The sequence below is a fragment of the Numenius arquata genome, chromosome 26 (genome assembly GCF_964106895.1).
Source record: "Numenius arquata chromosome 26, bNumArq3.hap1.1, whole genome shotgun sequence".
Taxonomy (NCBI): domain Eukaryota; kingdom Metazoa; phylum Chordata; class Aves; order Charadriiformes; family Scolopacidae; genus Numenius; species Numenius arquata.
This window is the reverse complement of record NC_133601.1, coordinates 6,039,999-6,061,583: the sequence shown is the minus strand read 5'-3', so window position 1 is coordinate 6,061,583 and position 21,585 is coordinate 6,039,999. Positions and strand designations below refer to the sequence as shown.

The following is a 21,585-nucleotide window of genomic DNA, read 5'->3' as shown; positions in this document are numbered from 1 at the left end:
GGGACAGTCCCGGTGTCTCCTGTCCTTCCGTGGGCTCCGTAGGGTTCCACGGGTCAGTCCCAGCGTCCCCCCGGGGACCGGTCCCGGTGATCCCTGCCCTCCCATGGGCTCCGTGGAGTCCTGGGGATCGGTCCCGGTGCCCCCCGGTGTCTCCCCATCCCCTCCCGGGCTCCCTGAGGAGTCAATCCCGGTGTCCCCCCGGGGGTCAGTCCCGGTGTCCTCCGTCCCCCCGTGGGCTCCGTGGTGTCTCGGGGTCCGTCCCAGTGTCCCCGATCCCTCCCGGTGAGTCCCGCTACCGCCCGTCCCCTCACGGTCGTCCCCCCACGTCCCCACAGTAACGGCCCCGCCACCAGCGGTTGCCACGGCGACACGCCGCCTTGACGTCACTTCCGCCCCGCGGCCACACGACTTCCGGCCTTTGCGGCGTTCGCGCCTTTTCCCCCCCCGGCCCCCCAATGGCGGGTCCGCGGTGCCGGGCTGGCGGCCTCCCCGGCCTCTGACCCCGGACGCCGTACGTGACCTGCGGCCGGGGGAGGGCTGGGGGAGCCCCGCTGGGGGGCGGCTGAGGGACCCCGCCGGGGGAAGAGAGGGGTCGGGGGGGCTGTTGGGGCCCTTTGGGGGTGCGGGGGGGGGGCGGGCTTAGGGGCACTTTGGCCTTCGCCATCGGTCTTGAGGGGACCGTGGTGCCGGGGAGGCCCTATGGGGTCCTGCTGACTGGAGGGGGTCTGGTGGGGGGTCTTGGGCCGGGGTGTTTGTGGGGGTGGCGATGGGGATCTGGTGCCATGGGGTGTTTTAGAGGGGGGATCCCAGTGCCCATGGGGGACTCTGGTGCCAGGGGGTGGTTTTTGGTGGGGTCCTGGTGCCCTGGGGGCAGTTTTTGTGCCAGGGGGTGTGTTTAGGGCATGTTCTGGGGCGGGGGGGGGGTGTGTCTGGTGCCAGAGGGTGGTTTTGGGGGGGTCCCGGTGCCCTGGGGGGTTCTTTATGCCACGGGATGGGTCCTGATGCCAGGAGGTGGTTTTGGGGGTATCCTGAAGGGTTCTTTGTGCCAGGGGGTGTATTTAGAGGGTGTCCTGGGGTGGGGTTCTGGTGGCAGGAAGTGTTTTTGGGGGGATCCCAGTGATCGGGGGGGGTGTGTGTTTTTAAGCCGGGGGTGTGTTTAGGGAGTGTCCTGGAGGTGTCCTGGTGCCGGGGCATGTTTTTGGGGGCATCGCAGTGCCCTGGGGGGAGCCTTTATGACAAGGGATGTGTTTAGGGGGTGTCCAGGGGGCTGTGCGGGGCTCCTGGTGCCAGGGAGTGTTGGGGGGGTCCATGGCTGGTCCAGTGGCCAGGGTGTATTTGGGGGCTGCTTTGGGTGTCCTGCTGCCAAGGTGTGATTTTGGGGGGAGTGCTCCTGCTGTTTTCCTGGCACCAGGATGAATTTGGGGGTGCCCTGGTGTTGGAGGGGAGGGAAAGGAGGGGGGATGCGGTGTTTGGGGGGGTTAGACCTAGGTCTGGTTCGTGTTTTGGGGGGTGAGGGAGTCAGTTTGGGGGTGGGGGCCGCCTCCAGGGAGGGATTCATGGCACCTTGGGAGTGATGGTGATGGCTGGGGGGTACCAGGTGTTTGCCGACATTCTTAATTTTCCCGTTTGCCTTCTAGCCCCACCGTTAAAACCCTCTGTCTGGTGCCCAGCCCCGCTGCTCCAGCCCAGGGCCCACCATGTTCTCGGAGCAGACAGCCTCCACAGCGCAGGGTTTGCTGGCCCCCCCCTCCACCGAGGCCTCCACCTTCGCCCGGGTGCCAGTCTTGGCGTACACCGACTGCTCCCAGCCCTTCCTGCTGGGCGAGCGCAGCTTCAGCCGTCAGTATGCCCATATCTACGCCGCCCGCCTCATCCAGATGCGGCCCATCCTGGAGGAGCGGGCGCGACAGAAGTGGGGTGAGTCCCTTTGGGGAAACCCCCCCTGCTTTGGGAACGGAGGGCAAAGCCACGCAGCCGACAGGCTGGAAGCTTTTTGGAGATTCTTCAGCACGTGTAGGCTATCAGTTCTGAAGCTCACACACACGTTCAGGCATCGAATAACCCACAGGTGTTTTTTGGGGGATGGTTTCTCCACCGGACGGTGTCTCGATGTTTCTAAAATCACATTTAAACATCAACTGTGCGGAGAAAAGCCTTTTTTTTTTCTGCTCACCAGGCCAGCTCAAAGCTTCCACTGGCTGTCACCAGCACGAGTTAAGCGTGAGGTTTGTCAGGGGGTGGGAGAGGCGCCGGTTGTGCCGGGGGGGCCATTTCCTTGCCTGCGGGGCCACCTGAGCAGTTGGCGGGTGGGATCCTCACACTCGAGACTTTCCGAAGGTGTCATGGCAGCGCTGGATGAAGCCGCTGCCAGGGCGCGGTGGCTGAGCTTTCTGGCCGCCTTGGTGCGCACATGGCTCCCTCAGCGCGGTAAAAGCCTGTTATCGAATTTCACCCCTCTCAGGCCAGCCGAGTTTTTTGGCTTTGCCCTTCTATGGAGATTTTTGGGCTGGCTGCTTGTTTTTCTTTCTCTCCCTGGCCCCGGGGGCTGCACATGGAAGCGAGGCCTGCGCTGGGCTGTGCCGGTTCCACAGTGGATGTTGTTCCTTGGCCGGCCGCCCCTGCGCTGTAACCCTGGATTTTGCCAAGGGTGACGGGAACCAGTGGTTTTGTAAAGCTCCACTTCCCGGAGACATGTGATGGGACGCAATTTCTGGGGTTTGTCTCACAGCAAGAAGAGCCTGCAGGCAAAATCTGGGAGAGAGCACCTCCCCTCCCCCTAAACACACACATTTGGGGGGTTAGAGCCAAGAATAAGAAACTAAAATGGGATTGTTTTTTCTGACTCTGTTTGCATTCCTGGGATGGATGGATCTGTGTTTCCAGCTCCACTGAGCCCAGGGTGCCTGTGATCACAGTGGGGTGCTCTCCACTGGACAGCAGTCACGTTCAGCAGGCGCGTGATTAGCAAAGGGAGAGTTTGAGGGGGAAACATCACCCCACTGCCGGCAGCCAGAAGGGATGACCTGACCGAGGGGCCGGCGTGGCAGCAGGCTCTGGCAGTGTTGTTCTGGGAGAACAACAGCCAGCGCAGCCCGGCAGCCAGTCCTCCTCCCTGCCGGGCTTGAGGCTCGGGATGGATGGGCTTCACGGGTTGATTTAAACAGGGGGAAATAAAAGTCCTGCGGATGAGTAAAGGGTGGGGCTGAAGCACCTCTGTGTCCTCGTGAGTGAGGTGAGAACTCTTGGGCTCAGCTTGTGGTGAGGGAGATGCATTTTTTTTGCTGTCTGCAAATGCTCTCCCACCCACAAAGATGATGAAGCACTGGGGCTGTGACGCTCTTGGCACCTCCTGAGTGTTGGTTCCCCCAGCCCATATCTCCCTGTGGATCCCTGACTAAAGCCCAGGGACCTGTTTGTGCCTTTCAGACAGAGGAAACTGTTCCTTTCCAACAGCCTGTCTTCATGCCGGGATCTTCCCAATTGCCCGGCTGTGATGGGGATCCTGGCTTCCAGCAGGGATCCTGGGCAGAGGATTAGACTTGGGGGTGGTGAATGATCTCTCCTGCCTGTCAAATCTGAGTGAGATGTTTGGGTCGTCTCCTGGATGGGGAACAGGAAAGCCGGCTCAGGGTCCAGGATCCCAGAGCTGTGCACCCTCCCTTCCCGGGCAGAGCTGGACCCATGGGTCCAGCGAGAGCTCTGCACGCTGTCCTGGGTGGTGGCTGGGAGCTGCGGGTCCCCCAGACCCCGCCATGACCCGGCTTTCCTCCCCCTCCACACAGAGGAAATGCCTGCAGGCAGTGTTGGCTCTCTGGTACGATCCGTTGGCCCCATCTGGCCTGCACATGTGCATTCGGCTCTGAGCCTCTAGGAAAAAACAGAGGCTTCACATTCCCCCACTGCCTCTTGCTGGCCCCAGCGTTCGGGCCCTTTCAGCTGGTCCCGGCCTGCCCTGAGCCTTGACTGCCCTCGCGGCTGTCCCCAAGGCTGGCTGAGCCCCATTTCTCCCCTCAGGGAACAGCGTGGCACTGAGGAAGCTCTGCGAGCTGCGGGCGGGTGAGAAGTGCTGCGTGGTGGGGACGCTCTTCAAGGCAATGCAGCTGCAGCCCTCCATCCTGCAGGAGATCAGCGAGGAGGTAATGGTGGGGACGTTCCCTCCCTCCTTCTCTGCACAGCTCTGGGGGATGTGCCAACACACATTGGGATCTCAGCTGGCTTCCCATCGCTTCCCTTGTGCTCACTGTGACCGAGCAAGTGGGAACTGCCAGGGCTTTGACCTGGGGAGCAGGGGTATAATCTTTTCCGTGCCCATCCCATCCCTAGCCACTGCTGCTCTTGGTGCCACCCCTCTGTGCCAGCATGGATCCTGTATGCGCCTGCATGGGGTTGCTTTTCCTGCTCTTGGAGGGTTTGGATCCAGCGGGGCTGGCAGAGCAAACCCCCTTTCCCTGCTGCAGAGGAGAAGGATGAGGGGGGGGGCATCATGGAAGCTCTGCTATCCCCTCTGCCAGGGGCCCATCTGGGATATCCCCATATTGGGATGTGTGGAGCCTGCTCCTCATGGCATGAAGCCAGCACCGTGACTGCTGGGCAGGGTTCAAAGGCAGCAAAGAGCTTGCCCCGGTGGTGATTGCAAACACGTTTCCCAAGGCGAGCCAGAGTTCCGTCCCCCGCCGCCTGGCTGGGCCGCTTCCTGCCCGGCTGGGGAGCTGTGCTCGGCTCGGCTTTGTTGCGGGGAAACATTAAGTGAAACCAGCTCGCCCGGGTGCTGAGCAGCGCCCAGAGCTGCTGGGGCCACTGAAGCAACAGCGGAGGCAGTAGCCGGACTGGTGGTGGGGGCCATGGCAGCAGCTCTCATGAGTCACCCGCCCACACTCTTGTTTCCACCAGCAAGGTTTGGCTGGGGGGGAAGGGCCCTTTGGGGCAGCTTGGCCTCACTGAGGCTGTCACAGCCTGCCCTGTTCTGCCCCCCCAGCACAACCTGGTGCCTCAGCCTCCCCTGCCCAAGTACATCCACCCCACCGATGAGCTGATCCTGGAGGATGAGCTGCAGCGGATCAAGCTGGAAGGAGCCGTCGAGGTGCAGAGGCTGGTGACAGGTAAGGTGACAGTGGCTCCTCGCTGGGAGCCACCTCGCGGGCTCTGGCTGGGGGCTTGACTGCCTGCTCTCTGCCATAGGGACCATCTTCGCTGTGTACGGCTCCGAGCAGGACAATGGCAAGTTCCTGGTGGAGGATCACTGCTTTGCCAACCTACCCCAGCCACTGCCCTGGAAAGGCCCCGACTCAGACCGGTGAGTCTTCACAGTGACAGGAGCGGGGCTGGCGCTGTGTCCCCGGGCCCTGGGGACCATTTCATGGAATCACAGAATGGTTTGGGTTGGAAGAGACCTCAAAGATCATCTTTCCTGCCCTGGGCAGGGACACCTCCCACCAGACCAGGTTGCTTCGAACCCTGTCCAGTCTGCCCTTGAACCCCTCCAGGGATGGGGCAGCTTCTCTGGGCAACCTGGGCCAGGGTCTCACCACCCTCGCAGCAAAGAATTTCTTCCCCAGATCCCATCTAAATCAGTTTAAAACAGTTCCCCCTCATCCTATGGCTCCCCTCCCTCATCAAGAGTCACTCCCCAGCTTTCCTGGAGCGCCTTTAGGGACCGGAATGGGCTTGAAGGTCTCCCCGGAGCCTTCTCTTCTCCAGGCTGAACCCCCCCAACTCTCTCAGCCTGTTCTCACAGCAGACGGGCTCCAGCCCTCCCAGCATCTCCGTGGCCTCCTCTGGACCCTCCCCATCTGCCCCATGAGTCCCTGATGCCTCTCTCATCCTCCTCCCAAGGGGAGGGGAGGAAGGTTTGCTTTGCCAGGTTTGCTTTGCCAGCCTCGCTGGATCCAAACTCTCCAAGGGCAGGAAAAACAACACTGTGACTCCCTGGGGTGGTCCATCCCCACCTCTGCCGTTTTCCCCGTGTGCCCATCAGAGTTGGTGCCTCGTGCTTAGAGAGATGGCGGATGGGGGCTGGTGTCCCTCACTCCTCTTGGTGTGGGCAGCTTTGGCATGGCCGCCTGGCAGGGATGGGGCAGGGAGCACGGTTGCAGCCCTCCCCTCTCGCCCAGGTTCGTCCTGCTGGTGTCGGGGCTGGGGCTGGGCAGCGGGAGTGGTGAGGCCCTGCTGAGCACCCAGCTGATGGTGGATGTGGTGACCGGGCAGCTGGGCGCTGAGGGACAGCAGAGCCGTGCTGCACGCATCTCCCGCGTCATCCTGGCTGGGAACCTGCTGAGCCAGAACACCCAGGGCCGGGACACCATCAACAAGGTACAGTGGGGAAGGGGTCTTCAGCCTTGGCGATGATCCCTGCAGCCTGAGCTGGCATGGGAAGTCCTGGGGAGGTGAAGGAGGGATCAGAGGTGGCAGGGGCTGTTCCCTCACTGTCTCCTCTCTGGCCCAGGCCAAGTACTTGACCAAGAAGACCCAGGCAGCGAGTGTGGAGGCCGTGAAGATGCTGGATGAGATCCTGTTGCAGCTTTGCGTGAGTGCTTGGAGTGGGATAGGGTTGGCTGGGGAATTGGATACCTTCTGAGGGAGGGAGCCTGGCTCCTAAACCGGGGAAGCAATGCTCTGCCAGCAGCCTGGGGGTGTGGAGTGGGTAACGCTCTGGCCCACCTTTAAGCACTGCATATGGTGCCGTAGGGGAATGCAGCAAGCTGTGGAGGCAGCGCACAGCCCAGCTTCAGATCTCTCTCCCGGCATTTGGTCTCTGTGGTGAAGCCAAACTGGGCTTCCTGCAGGGAAGTGGCAGGAGCCAAATCGGGGAGCAAGGCAGAGTCTGGCAGCTCTGGCCAGGGCTTTACTCTGAGCCCCTTCAGAGGAGGGTGGCCTGGCCATCCCCAGTAGTCCTCGCTCTGCCCACAGACCTCCGTACCCGTGGACGTGATGCCTGGTGAGTTTGACCCCACCAACTACACGCTGCCCCAGCAGCCGCTGCATCACTGCATGCTGCCCCTCGCCAGTGCCTACTCCACACTCCGGCTGGTCACCAACCCCTACCAGGCCGACGTGGATGGAATCAGGTAAAAAAGCCTGGGATGCCACCAGCTCTGTGACAATTGCTGGTGGCGTAGGATCGTGGAGCAAGTCCTGGCAAGTACAGCCATCCGAATCTGTCCTTCCTTCCCCGAAAATGTAGGTTTTTGGGAACATCAGGGCAAAACGTCAGTGACATCTTCAAATACAGCAGCATGGACGACTACCTGGAGATCCTGGAGTGGACGCTGCTGGCGGGACACATCAGCCCCACAGCCCCAGACACCCTAGGTAAGGCAAGAGCTGGGTGGGCACCAAGGTTGGGGGGCATTTACCCTCCAAAGGGGTGCAGGTTCCCCTCCTCATTTCCATCCTTCCCAGGCTGCTACCCCTTTTACAAATCGGACCCTTTCATCCTCACCGACTGCCCTCATGTCTACTTCTGCGGCAACACTCCCCGCTTCCAGTCCAAGCTGCTCAAAGGTGAGTCCCACAGCCTGCGGCACCCCTGATCCTCGCTTGGGGCTGGGACCCCGCACTGCGGTGCCAACCACCCGACACCTGCCTGTCTTTGCAGGGGAGGACGGGCAGCAGGTCCTGCTGGTGACGGTGCCCGCCTTCTGCACCACGCAGACTGCCTGCCTTGTCAACCTGCGCGACCTCAGCTGCCAGCCCATCAGCTTCTCCGGCTTCGGGGCCGAGGATGATGATGGGGGCATGGAGGTTGGGCACTGACTGGGCAGGCAGGGCATGGACTCCATAAACCCCTGGCCATTCAGAGGGTCTTGGCACCTGCAGCCTTCCTGCCATCCCCATCTGTCCTGGGAGGGCTGGCTTGGAGCTGCCAGGGCATGGGAGAGAGGAGATGCTCATACCAATATAACTTGATTTATTTGTGTAACAAAAAACTGTGTGGAGGGGACAGGGGCTGTGCCTGCCTCCGTGTGGGCCCTGCCTGGGAGTGCGGGCCCACCCCTGCCACCCCCGCTGCGCTGGGAGACGGGGATGGGGCGACGGCTGGGTCCTTCGTCACCCCCTCCCAGGCCAGGCAGGGGCTGGCACTGCCCAGCCCTGAGGGACGGGGCAGCACGTCCTTTCCTGCTCGGCTCTGCGGCCCAGCAAGGGGGACACTCAGCAACCGCCCAGCCGTGGGGGTGAGCGTTGGCACAGCGTGCCCTGCAGTCCTAGGAAGCAGCGTGGTGAGGAGCTGGAGCCCACCTGAGGCAGGCTGCCCGGGGCTCGAGGAAGACTTCAGAAGTGGATGCCAGAGCCTGCGGCAGTGAAACCAAACTGGCCACGAGCGTCCAGCCTTGGCTCAAGGCAGAAGCGAGGGGACAAGCATCTCCTAGTCACCAAAGTTCACGGTGTAGGTCTCAGCCGTGGTGAAGGGCTGTGCCGTCCCTGTGCCCAGCTCCCAGGTCTCTGCCTCCGTCACCAGCTCGGTCACCACCTCTGTTTCGGTTTCCATCTCCCAGGTGCTGGCTGTGGGTGGCTCTTGGCTCCAGGGCGCGTAGGTGGTGCTGCTGAAGGGGAAGGGCAGGGCCGTGGTGGGTGGTGGGGCCGTGGGGCCGCTGGTGGCCGTGGTGGCATTGAGACGCCGCAGCCTCATCTGCTCCCGGAGCCGCATGCGGTGCCGGAGGCGCATTCGCAGGCGCATGCGTTCGCGGGGCGTCATGGGGCGGCCAGGCACGATGCGGCGGATGGGCCGGTTCCCGTTCATGGCCATGATCTCCCGGATGCGTTTCCAGTTGGAGCGCGACAGGACGAAGTTGCACTGGGTGGCCCCGATGTCATAGAAGACGCTGCAGGTCTTGACGCTGGGGTTGTAGCCCTCGGCCCGAGCCGAGACGCGGTACTCACCCGGGTTCAGGATGCGCCAGTAGTCCCCGCTGCTGGCTGCGGACAGTAAGGGGAGGCAGTGGAGGGTGCAGGAGGCAGCGCGGTGCTGCCGGCTCCCTGCCTCGCACCGTACCCCACACCCTACCTGTCTTGATGTTGTGGTTGATGCCCCCCACCACAATGGTGGCGTTGGCGATGGGTTCTCCCTGCTGGTCCGTCACCAAGCCCTTGATGCCCCGATGGACCTACGCGAGGAAGGGGGACGAGAGGAGCTGTGTGGGGCAGAGCAGCCACGCGGCTCCCTGCCCGGCACAGCCCAGCTCCTACCTGCTCCATGAAGGTGAGCAGTGACTCCTTGTTGTTCTCCCACTCCTGCTGCAGCTCGCTCTCGTGGGGGAACTTGTCACAGCCCAGGTAGATGGAAAGCTCCAGGCAGTTGGTGTGCAGGTAGCTGAAGTCATTCATGCCTGTAAGACAAACAACAAAGTGCCCACCCAGCCGCTCCCTCACACCTTCGCGTGGTGGGAGCGTGGAGCAGGCAAGCCCATGCTGTATGGCGTGGCACCCACTTACTTCCAGCCCGGGGGTGCCACTTGGCCCCCTGCACGATGCCCATGGCGTTGGTCATGTCCTGTGTGTGGCAGCCCCCACGGAAGGTCTCGGTCATGGTGAGGTGGGCTGAGGCGTAGGAGATGGCGAGCCAGCGGAAGATGGCGTGGTCAGGCGTCTCCTGCAGCTCAGGGTTGTCCTCGTAGTCATCTGGTGGGTGAGGGGCAGCTGCTGCCATCTCACTGATGGGCCGGGCCGTGTCAAAGGGATAGGACACCAGCTTCTCCCCGCCCTGCAGGTTGGCTCCCAGCACAAAGGGGTTCTTGTCCATCCACGCCATCATGGCCCGTGTCTCCACCGCCACCTGCCAGGGTGGACACGGCGGTGTGAGACACCATCTCCCCATCACCGCCCTGCTGCAGTGCCCCGTGCCGTGGCTCACCGTGGCATCCTCAGCCAGGTAGTGCTCCGGGATGGGGATGTGGTGGTTGGGGAACTTGTGGGGCACCAGCCTCCTCTCCTCGGCTGCCCACAGTGCCGAAGCCAAGTCAGGGAAGTTCTCAAAGAGGTCGTAGCCCTCCTCTGTCCAGTGGCCCAGCGCCCAGTTGCCCAGCTCAGAGCCCTGCAGGCAGCCCGGAGCAGCAGTGAGCCTGGGGGCTGCATCCCCCCCACCCCGCCGTCCCCTCCCACCGCCCCACTGTCCCCTTACCGCCTCACGGGCCAGCTCGTAGCCATCGGGGTTGAGGGAGGGCACGAGGTGGATGCGGGTTTCAGTCACCAGGCTCCGCACCCGGGGGTTGCCGTCCTGGTACTCCTTGCACAGGAACTGCATCAGCAGGAGCAGCAGCTCCCGGCCCAGCACCTCGTTCCCGTGCAGTCCCGCCGTGTACCTGAACTCGGGCTCGCCTGCGGGCAAGGTGCGGGCAGGCTCAGCGTGGTACCCATGCCCTGCCTGCCCCAGGGGACTGCAGCCTGGCCTCCCCCACCCTCCCCTACTCACCTGTTTCATGCTCGCCCGGGTTGTCGGAAATCTCCATGGCGTAGATCTTCAGCCCCCGCGAGCTCTTGCCAATGTTGTAGATACGGGTGATGGTGGGACACTCCTCATTCACCACCTTCATCAACTGTGGGCACAGAGGGGGCAGGCAATGGGGGGGGTGGCACTTGGGGGACTGAGCCCACCCCCCACGGAGGTGCCCACCACCAGGGAGGTGCTCACCTGCCTCATGTCCTTGTAGGTGTGGTGACGGAAATCCAGGTTGTCGGTGGAGGTCACCTCATTCTGCTGGGCGTAGTAGCTGCTGATGGCTGTGAAGGGGACAAAGGCACAGTGGTGGGGAGCTGTGACCCCCTCCATGAGTGGGGGTCACTTTGGGGTGGCTCTTACTGGAGAGGGGGCAGCCCAGGACCTCGAGGCGCAGGCAGAGGCTGCCGTTCCATGTCTGGGGGTAGATGCGAATGTAACGGGCCACCATGGGCTCAGGGAACTCAGTCAGCACTGGCGTGTCCTTGTCCACGTTGCCATAAAACATCTGCCGAGGGGGGCGAGATGTGGCCAAGGGCAGGCAGAGGGTCCCTATCGTACCCATCCCCCTCCCCCAACCAGCCTGTTCTGGGGTCCCGTACCATCTCCTCATAGCCATTGCTGTACATCACCCAGTTCTGGCTGTCGTTGCTGAAGCCCACGTAGAAGCTAGTGACGAAGTCCTCGCTGAAGGAAGAAGGGGAGAAGTTGTAGGGGGGGTTGTCCCTAAGCCACCCCCACACCCCGTGTCCCTGGATCCCTCCCCTTCTGCCCGTCCCCGTACTGGATCTGGGAGTCACGGCCCTGGGTGATGACGCCGGTGAACTTGGTGGTGCGGCGGGTGTCCACCTCGATCCAGTGTGCCCGGCTGTCGTCCTCAGCGCACCAAGCCCCGTCAAAGAAATCGTCCTCGTTGGTGCCTGCCTGGGGTGGAGACAGCGAGGGGTACGTGGCTGGGGGGCCCATGGGCACGGGTGGGTGTGGGGTGGGTGACCCTCACCTGCATATTGAGGCGCCCGCGCTGAGCGCCCAGCCCATGGCGCAGCATGGAGGAGGCCAGGATCTGGTCGTCATCGATGCGGTGGGACTCCAGGCCGATGGGGGGACACTCTGGGGACAATGGGGGTGGAGTGGGAAGGTGATGGGCACCCCCCAACACTGGGATGCCCACTTCCACCCATGAACAGGGACACTCACTTGTCTTCTCCTCCGGAGGGGCCCATTTGTCCTCATCTGGCTCCCACTTCTTCCCTCCTGTTTTTTTGGGTTTTCCTGGAAAAGGGGTGCATGAGGGGGGCAGAGCCTGGGGGGACGGCGGCGAGGGGATGGGGATGGGGGGCTGGCACCCACCTTTGCGATCTCGGCCCTTCTCTTCCACCCAGGGGTCCTCCTCCTCTTCCTTGCTGCTGGCACCTTTCTTGGGCTTCCCTGGGAGAGGAGAGCAGCTGTTGGGCATGTGACACCCACCCCAGGGAGATGCCACCCACGCCATGAACGTGGCACTGACCTTGGGCATGTGCCACCCATCCCAGGGATGTGCCTCCTACCCTGAGGACGTGCCACCTGCCCCGTGGATGTGCCACCCACCCCAGGGACACGCCACCCGTCCCAGCACCCAGTCCCTGCTGGTGTCTCACAGGGTTTGAGTTTCTCCTCGTCTGTCTCCATCTCGTCCTCTTTGTCCGGGTGTTTCCTGGGTTTCGGCGGGGGGGGCAGCCCATATGCCACTGTGGGGGCAGACGGGGAGGGGCTGGGACACCCCCTTAGGGTGGGGGGGGGCAGGAGTGGGTTGCCACCCATGGGGCTGGGCAGAGCTCCCCAGGGATGGGGGGCCTGGGGTGCCCCGTCCCCCTCCCCACCCCTCCCTGGCTCATCACTCACGGTCATCATAGTCAGGTGGCTCGAAGCCCTCCTCGTAGTCCCCTTCGGTCACCAGGACAGGTGGGGGGGGTGGCTGCGGGGGTGGCACCTCTGGCTTTGCTGGGGAGGGCGAAAGGGTCCCTGCTGGGGATGGGGGAGGGAATTGGGGTACCCTGTGTCCCTATGGAGTTCCCACACCTCTGCTGCACCCCCAAGGGTTCCCCATGGGGCCAGCGTACCCCTATGGTACCCCTGCATCCCTATGGGGTCCCCATGCCTCTACTGTGCCCCTGTGGGGACCACCGTGCCCCCACGTCCCTGCAAGGTCCCCTGTGTCCCCACAGGGTCAGCATGCTCCTATGGGGTTCCCTATGCCCCTCCAAGATCCCTGTGCCCCTGTGGGGCCCCCATGTCCCTACAGGACCCCTCTATGTCCCCACAGGGGATCCCCATGGCACCCCTAATGAAATTCACGTGTCCATCCCAGCTCCAGGCTGCCCCAAAATGATGATTCTCTGGGTCCCTAAGGCTGGGGACTGCCCCACCCCAAGTGGTGCCACCTCCCCCTTGTCCCACTGTCCCCCCACTTACGTGGCTCCTCGGGCCGAGGCCAGACTCTCTCGGGTTTCTTCCTGCTGGGGGGCTTGCGGGGTTTCTGCTGCCGGCGGATGTACTCGACTGGGGACAGAAAGAGGGGGTGGCACTGATTTTGGGGGTGCAAGGAGGGGGAACAAAGGGGAACCCTCCATCTCTCCCTGCAGGCCAGGGGACCCCAGTGCCCCCCCCACACCCATGCCCTGGCACCGTACAGTCCTCGTAGTCTTCCCGCTCCAGCTGCTCGTTGTAGTCCAACGTCGGTGGCTCCGTCTCCTCGGGGACATCTGTGGGGAGGGGGCATGTGGGGAAAGGGCACAGGGGTGGCCCTGGGGTGCAGGGAGGTGGCATTTGGGATTAGGGAGGAGGCACCAGGGTGCAATGAGGTGGCCCTGGAACTCAGGGAGGTGGCACTGGGGTGAAGGGTGGTGGCCCTGGGAGTCAGGGAGGTGACACCAGGCAGCACGGAGATGACATCAGGGTGCAGGGAGGTGGCATTTGGGCACAGGGAGATGGCCCTGGGCTGCAGGGATGTGGCCCCGGGAACAGGGCACTCACCAGGCTCGGGCTCAGGGCGCCAGTCCTCCCGGCCCAGCCCCCAGGGCTCGCTCAGTGGCTCCTCCAGCTCCTCTGGGGAACAGGGACACAAAATGAGGGGCTGGCAGTGCCCCACAGCCCCCCAGGTTGGTCCCCGCAAAAGCCCCATGCCGAAAGAAAATCCCATTGAGGAAACCTATTGTGTTCCCCCGCAGTGGGGACTCCTACAGAGGACAAAGCCCAGCCAGCCATGGGGTGCCACCAGGGAGCCGAGCGGGACACGGGGTGACACTGTGGAGTGCCAAGACCCTCCGCCCCACCCCGGCTGGTGGTAAGACAGGATCCCCAAGACTCACCTCGGCCACCTCCATCCTCTTCCTCTTCATAGGGCAAAGGCTGCTCCGGGGGCAGGGGTGTCCCCACATCGTCCTCACCCCATGAGGGCTGCGGGACAGCAGAGGGCTCCGGGGGCCTGGTCGGTGGCTCTGGTGGCTTCTTGCCGGAAGATGTTTTGGTGGCCTTGGGTGGCTTCTCCTTGGACTTTTTGGAGCCTTTTGGGGGTTTTTCGGAGCCTTTGGGGGGCTTTTCCTTGGGCTTCTTGGGGGGCTTGTCCTTGCCTCTGTCCCTGTCCTTGTCCTTCTTGGAGCCCCGGGGTCTCTCTTTGGGCTTCTTGGTGGGTTTGGGAGGTTTTTCCTTCTTCCCCTTCTTGGGTTTCTTGGGCTCCGTCAGCTGTCCCGGGGAACCTAGGGAAGCGGGGAGCGGGGGGAAGGGGGAGGGTAGCCGCCCCACCGTGGGGTGAGGGGCGGACGGGGGCGTCCCCACCTCCCGCTGCCCCCCCCCCCCCCCCCCCCCAGCCCTGTGGGACCCCGGCGGGGACCGGGACCGGGACCGGGCAGCCCCGACCCGCCGTGCCGGTGCCGCTCGCTCACCGGGGCCGGTGCCCAGGTCGGTCCCGATGCTCCCGTCGGTGCCGAAGCCCAGCTCGGTGCCATCCCCGTCCCCGTCGCTGTCGCCGTCCCCGCGCTCCCCGGGGCCGAGGAAACCGCGCAGAAACTCTTCGATCTCGGCGTCCGTGAGCGCGGGCGGCGCGGCGGGGCCCGGGACGGCCCCGGGCAGCAGCAGCGGCAGCAGCGCGGCCGTCAGCAGGAGGCAGGAGCGGGGCGGCCCCGCCAGCCCCATCGCCGCGTCCCCCGCACCGGCCCCGGCACCGGAGAGCCCGGGCGGGCGAGCGGGCGGGGGGCGGGCGCAGGAGCCGGGGGCGGCACCGAACTGCAGCGGCGCCGCGCGGGACCGGCACTGCACCGGCACCGGCACTGCACTGCAACTGCACCGCAACGGCACCGGCACTGCACTGCAACTGCACCGGCACTGCACTGCACTGCAACTGCACTGCAACTGGCACTGCAACGGCACCGGCACCGGCACTGCACTGCAACTGCACCGGCACCGGCACTGCACTGCAACTGCACTGCAACTGGCACTGCAACGGCACCGGCACTGCAACTGCACTGCAACTGCACCGGCACTGGCACCGCAACTGCACCGGCACTGGCACCGGCACCGCAACTGCACTGCAACTGCACCGGCACCGGCACCGCAACTGCACTGCAACTGCACCGGCACCGCAACTGCACTGGCACAGCAACTGCACTGCAACTGCAACTGCACTGCAACTGCACCGGCACCGGCACTGCAACTGCAACTGCACTGCAGCTGCACTGCAACTGCACCGGTACTGCAACTGCACCAGCACTGGCACCGCAACTGCACTGCAACTGCACCGGCACCACAACTGCACTGCACCGGCACCACAACTGCACTGCACCGGCACTGCAACTGCCCCAGCACTGCATCAGGCGTGCACTGGTTGTTTGGGAACCACCACAGACCCAGAGCTGGTGCTGCACTGGCCCCAGCACTGTGTGCACTGCATCAGCACTGCATGGGCACCTGGTGGGCAGCGGCACCGGGTGAGGGCACTGGCCGGGCACCCACACTGCGCTGTAACGGGCACCGGCACCGCAGCCCTTTGCACGCTCAGGGTGGGCACTGGACATGGAGACGCTGCGACTGCACACCAGCACTGCAGCCCTGCATGGACACCATGTGTGTACGCACACACACACGCTACCCTGGCACTGCAGCCTTGCACACTCACATAGTGCATGCAGACACCTCTGTGGCACACGCAGCACTGCACACATGACACTACACACAGAGCACACAGGAACCCCGCCATCACACAGAGCAGCATGCTGACATGCTGCACACGCACTGCACACATGAAGACACTGCACACGGGGCACGCACTGTGCATGTGAGGCCCTGCACACGCGTGGGGGACAAGAGCCCACGGGCTCCCTGCACATGGGGTGCACTGGACACACTGCATGTAAGGCGGTACCACACACGTGGCCTGTGCACTGCATATGGGACGCAGCGCACATGCACCACACATGCAGTAGACATACAGTGGACATGCATGACCCCCTTCCCACCCCATGCATGACATCTCTGGCCCCCCCAGCTGCCACCCTAAGCACCTGGGGGGTGCAGTGGGTGCCCCCTGGCCCCGCAGGCTCCCCAGGCCCACGTGGCTGGCTCAGGCCGCCCGCACTCGTCACATGCGTGCCCCCCCCCAGCCGTGAGTCACTTCCCAGCAATGCTGCGGATGGGGCCTGCGGGGAGCTGTTGGGGAGGCCCCTGCCATGTGCCTCTCAGTGCTTCCCAGTGAGCCTCGCTGCAGCCCCTCCCTCCCAGTGCAGATCCCAGTACAGCCTCCCCCACCCGTTTTGGCTCCCCCAGTACGATGGTCTCCCAGTGTAGCCTCCCCCCAGTCCTCCCTACCCAGTACAGCTTTCCCTTCCCAGTACAGCATTCCAGTACAAGCCCATCCCAGTGCAGCTTCCCCCCAACACAGCCCCCAGTACAGTGCTGCTCCCCCGCCCCTCCCAGTACAGTCCCCCCATCCAGTATAGCCCTTCCAGTACAGGTCCCAGTACAGTCCCCCCCACAGTACAGCCTCCCCCCAGTATGCCCCCCCCCCCCCCCTTCCCCAGTACAGCCTCCCCCAGACCTGCCCCAGCCTCTGGCAGGGCAGAGGGCTGGGACCCCCCCCCCCTTGGTGGCACTTGATCCCCTGGGTGACAGCGGGTCCCAGTGGGGTGGGATGGTCCCAGAGTGGGGACACCCAGAGGGGAGGGGCAGCCCCCCGAGGAAGGGTGTTCCAGTGGAGGAGGTCCCAGAGCTCGGTGTCCCCCATCCCTAGTGCGAGGGACCCCACACGAGGCCACGAGCCCTCCCCAGTGCCCCCCCCCCCCCTCCCCCCAGCGGGGCCCACGCGTGGCCCGGCCCCCCCATCCCCCAGTCCCCACCCTTTCCTGCCGCCTGAGTCACCACCGCCACCTTCCGGGTGTCCCACGGCTGTTGGGGCGTCTGCGAAGGCTGGCTGGGTGTCCCTCAGAGTGTCCGTCTGTCCACCGGGGTGTACGTCTGTCCATCCAGGTATCCTTCGGGGTGTCCATCTGTCCATCCAGGTGTCTGTGTGTCTCTCGAGGTGTCCTTCAGGGTGTCTGCCTGTCTGTCACAGGGTGAGTGCCTCTATGGGTGTCCGTCAGTCTGTCCCAGTGGCTTCCCACCCATTGGGCTGTCTGTCTGTCCTTCCAGGTGTGCACCTATCCATTGGGGGTGCCCATCTGTTTGTAGGGGTGTCCACCTGTCCTTCCAAGTGTCGAGCTGTACATCGGGGTACATCTGGACATTGGGGTGTTTGTCTGTCTTCCTGGGTGTTCATTTGTTGGTGTGTTTGTCTGTCCATGGGGGTGTCCACCTATATGTAGGGGTATCCATGTGTATGGAGGCGTCTGTCCATCCTTAGATGTCCATCTGTCCATTGGGGTGTTCATCTACCTGTCAGGGTGTCATTCTGTCCATTGGGGCACCCATCTCCCTGTTGGGGTGTCCTTGAGCTCCCAGTTCTCCATCCCTTGTGCTGTCCATGTCATGGTGTCCCTCCATCTGCAGGTCCATCCATCTACCCACCCCACCCATCATCACCTCCCTGACGCCATGTACACTGCGCTCCCCAAAAGGTACCAAGCCCCTCCCCACCCACTTCCCACCCCACCTTGCCCCCCAGCTCATGTTGCCCCTCGCCCCACAGTGGTTCCCCCTTCAGCCCTGCTGCCACCCACCCGGGGCTGCACATCTGGCGAGTGGAGAAGCTGAAGCCAGTGGAGGTCCCCAAGGCGACGTGGGGTGTCTTCTTCTCGGGGGATGCCTACCTGGTGCTGCACAATGGGCCAGACGAGCGAGCCCACCTCCACCTCTGGATGGGTGAGCCCTGGCGTGGCGGGTGGGGGCACGGGGGGGCGGTGGTGGGACCAGGGGGCTCAGCGCTGGCTGCCGCCGCAGGCCGGGATTCCTCGCGGGATGAGCAGGGTGCCTGCGCCCTCCTCTCCACCCAGCTGAATGCGCTGCTGGGAGAACACCCTGTGACACACCGCGAGGTACAGGGCAACGAGTCCGATGTCTTCATGGAGTACTTCCCCCGCGGCGTCACCTACCAGGTATGGGGGCTGGGCACCCCTGAAGGGTGCTCGGGGTGCTCAGAATCCCCACTGAGCGCTCAGCATCCCAACCAGGCTCTCAGCATCCTGGATGGGTGCTCAGCATCCCCATGGTGCGCTCAGCACCACCACTGAGCTCTCAGCACCCTCACCACCCTGCCTATACCCCACTGAGTGTGTGGGACCCCCTCTGGGTGCTGGGTTTCCCCAGAGGGTGCTCAGCCTCCCTGGTGGGTTCTCAGCATCCCCTCTGGGTGTTCAGCATCTCTGATAGGTGCCTGTCACCCCCCCTTGGTGCTGGGCATCCCACCAAATGCTCAGCACCCCCGTTGGGTGCTCATCATCACCTCTGGGTGCTTGTCATCCCCCTTGGGTGCTGGGCACCCCCACAGGGTGCTCAGCACCCCCCTGCCGGCAGGAGGGCGGCGTGGACTCAGCGTTCAAGCCCACCCACCCCAGCGCCAGCCCCATGCATAAGCTCTATCAAGTGAAGGGCAAGAAGAACATCCGGGCGAGTGAGCGGGATCTGAGCTGGGCCAGCTTCAACACCGGCGACTGCTTCATTCTCGACCTGGGCGAGGTGAGCGGGGGCCGCTGGGTGGCCCTGTCACCACTGTCCCTCTCCCTGCCCCCCCAGAGCCTTCTCGCCTGGTGTGGGGGTGCAATGAGTTCTTCTTGGTGTCCATCAGCTCATTGGGGTGTCCCTTTTCATCGGGGCATCTGTCCATCCGTAGGGCTGGCTATTTGTTCTTCTGGTGTCCATCTGTTGAGGTGTCCATCTGTCTGTCAAAGTCTGTGTCCATCCATAGGGGTGTCTACCTGGTTTTCTGGGTGTCTTATCTGCTGGGATGTCTGTTTGTCCTCTGAGTACTAGTCTGTTGGGTTGTTCATCTGTCTTTCCAAGTGGCCATCTGTCCATTGGGCCATCTGTCTATCCATAGGGGTGTCTATCTGTCCTTGTCTGTCTCTTGGAGTGCCCATCAATCAGTTGGGGTGCCCCACTATCCATAGGCATGTTTGATTGTTGAGGTATCAGGCTGTCCATCGGGGCATCCATTTGTCCATCTGGGTGTCTGTCTGTCTGTTGGGGCATCCATCTGTCAGGGTGTCCATTTGTCCATCAGAGCATCTCCCTGGGCCAGCTTCAACCTCAGTGATTGCTTCATCCTCAACCTGGGTGCTGTGGGTTGGAGGCCACCATGGTAGCCCAGGGGAGGTGGGATGGCTCCATCACCACTGTCCCTCTCCCTGTTCCCAGACCCTCTTCGTCTGGTGCGGAGCCAGATGCAATATGCTGGAGCGCAGCCGGGCGCAGGAGCTGGCTGCAGCCATCCGGGACGGCGAGCGGGGTGGCAAGGCTCGCCTGGAGATTGTGGTGGATGGCGAGGAGCCACCCGAGATGCTCAAGGTATGATGGAGCCCCAACATTCCTCCTGGGAGGAGAAGGGGACCCGAGTGTCCCTGGGGGGTGGCTCTGTGATACCCCATCTCTTTACCTGGCAGGTGCTGGGCCCCAAGCCCACCTTGCAGGAGGGCAGCCCCGAGGAGGATGTTGTGGCCGATCAGAGAAACGCGCGGGCAGCCATCCTCTACAAGGCAAGGTCATCTTGGGACACCACAGTGGCCCCAGGGATGGGCATAGCTCAGTGTCCCCGTGGTGGTCTCAGGGCTGGGCATGGCCAAGGGACACCATGGCGGCCCCGCAGTGATGGCCTGTCTGCGGGCAGGTCTCAGATGCGACAGGGCGCATGGACCTGAGCCAGGTGGCCACCAGCAGCCCCTTCAGCCAGAGCCTGCTCTGCCCTGACGACTGCTTCGTGCTGGACAATGGCGCTGGTGGGAAGGTCTATGTCTGGAAAGGTGCCCAGGGAGAGGGACGGTGGGGAACCCGGGGGTAGGGGCCAGCCCCTGTGTGGCTCTGACGTCCCCATCTGCAGGGCACAAGGCCAATGAGCAGGAGCGCCAGGCTGCCCTGAAAGTGGCCGAGGAGGTCATCACCCGCATGGGCTACTCGCCCCAGACACAGGTGGGTGCAGGTGGCCAGGGGTGCCCAGGGGCTGGCATGGGCAATGTCACCCATCCTGGTCCCCGTCCCCTTCCTGTCCCTGTCCTGGCAGGTGGAAATCCTGCCCCAGGGTCGCGAGACAACCCTCTTCAAGCAGTTCTTCGCCAGCTGGAAGTGAGGGAGCAGGTGCCCATGGGGTCAGTGCCCAGCCCAAGGCGTCACTGGGCTTGTGCCGGCTGTGCCAGCTCCCTGCCAACACTTGTGCCCTGCTCCACTGTCCCCATGACCATGCCATTCCCACCCTCTGACATCCCTGTGTCTGCCCGCCCCCATGCCATCCTCAGGCCCATGCCAACCTTGTACCATCCCCATGCCACCTCTCTGCCTTTCTCCACCCCATGCCAATGTTATACCCATCCCTTTGCCATCTCCATTCCCATGCTCATGCCACCCTCAAGCCCATACCATCCCCATTCCTGTGCCATCCCTGAGCCATCGCCATCCCCCATGCCTTTGCCCACCCCATGCCCCTTTCATTCCCATCTTGTCATCCTCATGTCCATGCCATCCTGACCCCCATCCCTATGGCTGTACCATCCCCATCCCAGTGCCATCCCGTGCCTTTGCCCACCCCATGCCCATTTCATTCCCATCCCCATGCCATCCCCAAGCCCCTGCCATGCCCACACTCTGTGCCAACACTGTCTCCCCACCCTCACTGCTGCACCTCTGCTATCTCCATGCCCTCACCACCTTTCTGCTTATGCCCACTCCATGCCATCTCCATGCCCATGCCACCCTGTGCCCATGCTGTGCCACTGCTGTGCCCTGTGCCATCTCCATGCCCATGCCACCCCGTGCCCACGCGTTCCCCCACCCTGCACCCAGGCCCTGGTGAATAAAGGGACGATGACGAGTCCCGCCTCTCGCTGCTCTGGATGCGGTGCCAGCCCTGGGGACAGGGGACACGGCAGGAAGACACAGGTGGGGCAGGGCTATGGCAGCGCGGGGGCCATGGCGGTGGCAGGAAGATGTTCCCACCACCCTGGCAAGATGCCACCCCACATGGCATCCTGCAGGGCCAGCTGTGTCACGAGTGCACCAGGCCTCTGCCCCACAGGGTGATGCCCACTGCTGTACGATGTCCCCAGGGGCTGGCAGCACCCCTGGGCACCGAGGTGACCAGGAAGCCCTGATCCTTGCGCGAGCACCCACCTCCAGCACAGCTGGGAGACAGCCCTGAGTCTGCAGTGTCTCTGTGTCCCTGGTGTCCCTACAACCCCAGTGTCCTCACATCCCCAAGTCCCTCACGTCCCCAAATCCAGTGTCCCTGCATCCCCAAGGACCCCTCATCCTGGTGTACCTGCAGTCTCGTTGTCCACGTATCCCCGGTGTCCCCACACCCCCGAGGTTACCTCCACGGTCCTCGACATCCCCAGTGTCCCCAAACCCATCCTACAGCCCCTCTACACACCCAGGGCCATCCAGACCCAGGACCCCTGGCGCTGCCAGCTCATTTCTGCCAGCTGCTGCCTCCAGCTGTTTTTCTGACTGACACTCCCTTCCTCATTAGACTCAAATAATTAGCACTG

At 63.5% G+C, this 21,585-nt stretch overlaps 3 protein-coding genes across 5 annotated transcripts; 2 read left to right on the top strand and 1 right to left on the bottom strand.

Moving 5' to 3' along the window:
• The first annotated feature begins 402 nt into the window (after positions 1 to 402).
• Positions 403 to 7,916, top strand: POLD2 (DNA polymerase delta 2, accessory subunit). Its single transcript, XM_074164297.1, has 11 exons — positions 403 to 511; positions 1,638 to 1,917; positions 4,015 to 4,136; positions 4,976 to 5,099; positions 5,179 to 5,293; positions 6,111 to 6,309; positions 6,443 to 6,523; positions 6,907 to 7,064; positions 7,181 to 7,308; positions 7,399 to 7,500; positions 7,595 to 7,916. Exons 2-11 carry the CDS (start codon positions 1,698 to 1,700, stop codon positions 7,750 to 7,752), a joined length of 1,407 nt encoding a protein of 468 aa, XP_074020398.1. The 5' UTR covers positions 403 to 511; positions 1,638 to 1,697; the 3' UTR covers positions 7,753 to 7,916.
• AEBP1 (AE binding protein 1) lies at positions 7,891 to 14,599 on the bottom strand. The gene is made up of 21 exons (XM_074164282.1): positions 14,350 to 14,599; positions 13,777 to 14,163; positions 13,442 to 13,513; positions 13,099 to 13,170; positions 12,866 to 12,967; positions 12,311 to 12,409; positions 12,067 to 12,156; positions 11,780 to 11,857; positions 11,627 to 11,701; positions 11,430 to 11,539; positions 11,214 to 11,353; positions 11,032 to 11,116; positions 10,793 to 10,937; positions 10,625 to 10,713; positions 10,406 to 10,529; positions 10,115 to 10,311; positions 9,848 to 10,027; positions 9,430 to 9,769; positions 9,184 to 9,323; positions 9,002 to 9,101; positions 7,891 to 8,913 (listed from the first exon to the last, which is right to left on the bottom strand). The coding sequence occupies exons 1-21, from the start codon at positions 14,597 to 14,599 to the stop codon at positions 8,363 to 8,365; spliced, it is 3,426 nt and encodes a 1,141-aa protein (XP_074020383.1). The 3' UTR covers positions 7,891 to 8,362.
• Positions 14,600 to 17,449: 2,850 nt separating this feature from the next.
• Positions 17,450 to 20,908, top strand: CAPG (capping actin protein, gelsolin like). 3 transcript variants are annotated; one of them, XM_074164304.1, is made up of 9 exons: positions 17,450 to 17,511; positions 17,583 to 17,755; positions 17,834 to 17,988; positions 18,407 to 18,568; positions 19,247 to 19,396; positions 19,492 to 19,584; positions 19,716 to 19,848; positions 19,926 to 20,014; positions 20,106 to 20,908. In XM_074164304.1, exons 1-9 carry the CDS (start codon positions 17,489 to 17,491, stop codon positions 20,169 to 20,171), a joined length of 1,044 nt encoding a protein of 347 aa, XP_074020405.1. In that variant the 5' UTR covers positions 17,450 to 17,488; the 3' UTR covers positions 20,172 to 20,908. The 3 variants fall into 3 exon arrangements, with proteins under 3 accessions (XP_074020405.1, XP_074020406.1, XP_074020407.1); XM_074164305.1 differs by having other exon boundaries at positions 17,489 to 17,511; positions 19,247 to 19,360; XM_074164306.1 differs by lacking the exon at positions 19,492 to 19,584 and having other exon boundaries at positions 17,489 to 17,511.
• Positions 20,909 to 21,585: the final 677 nt, after the last annotated feature.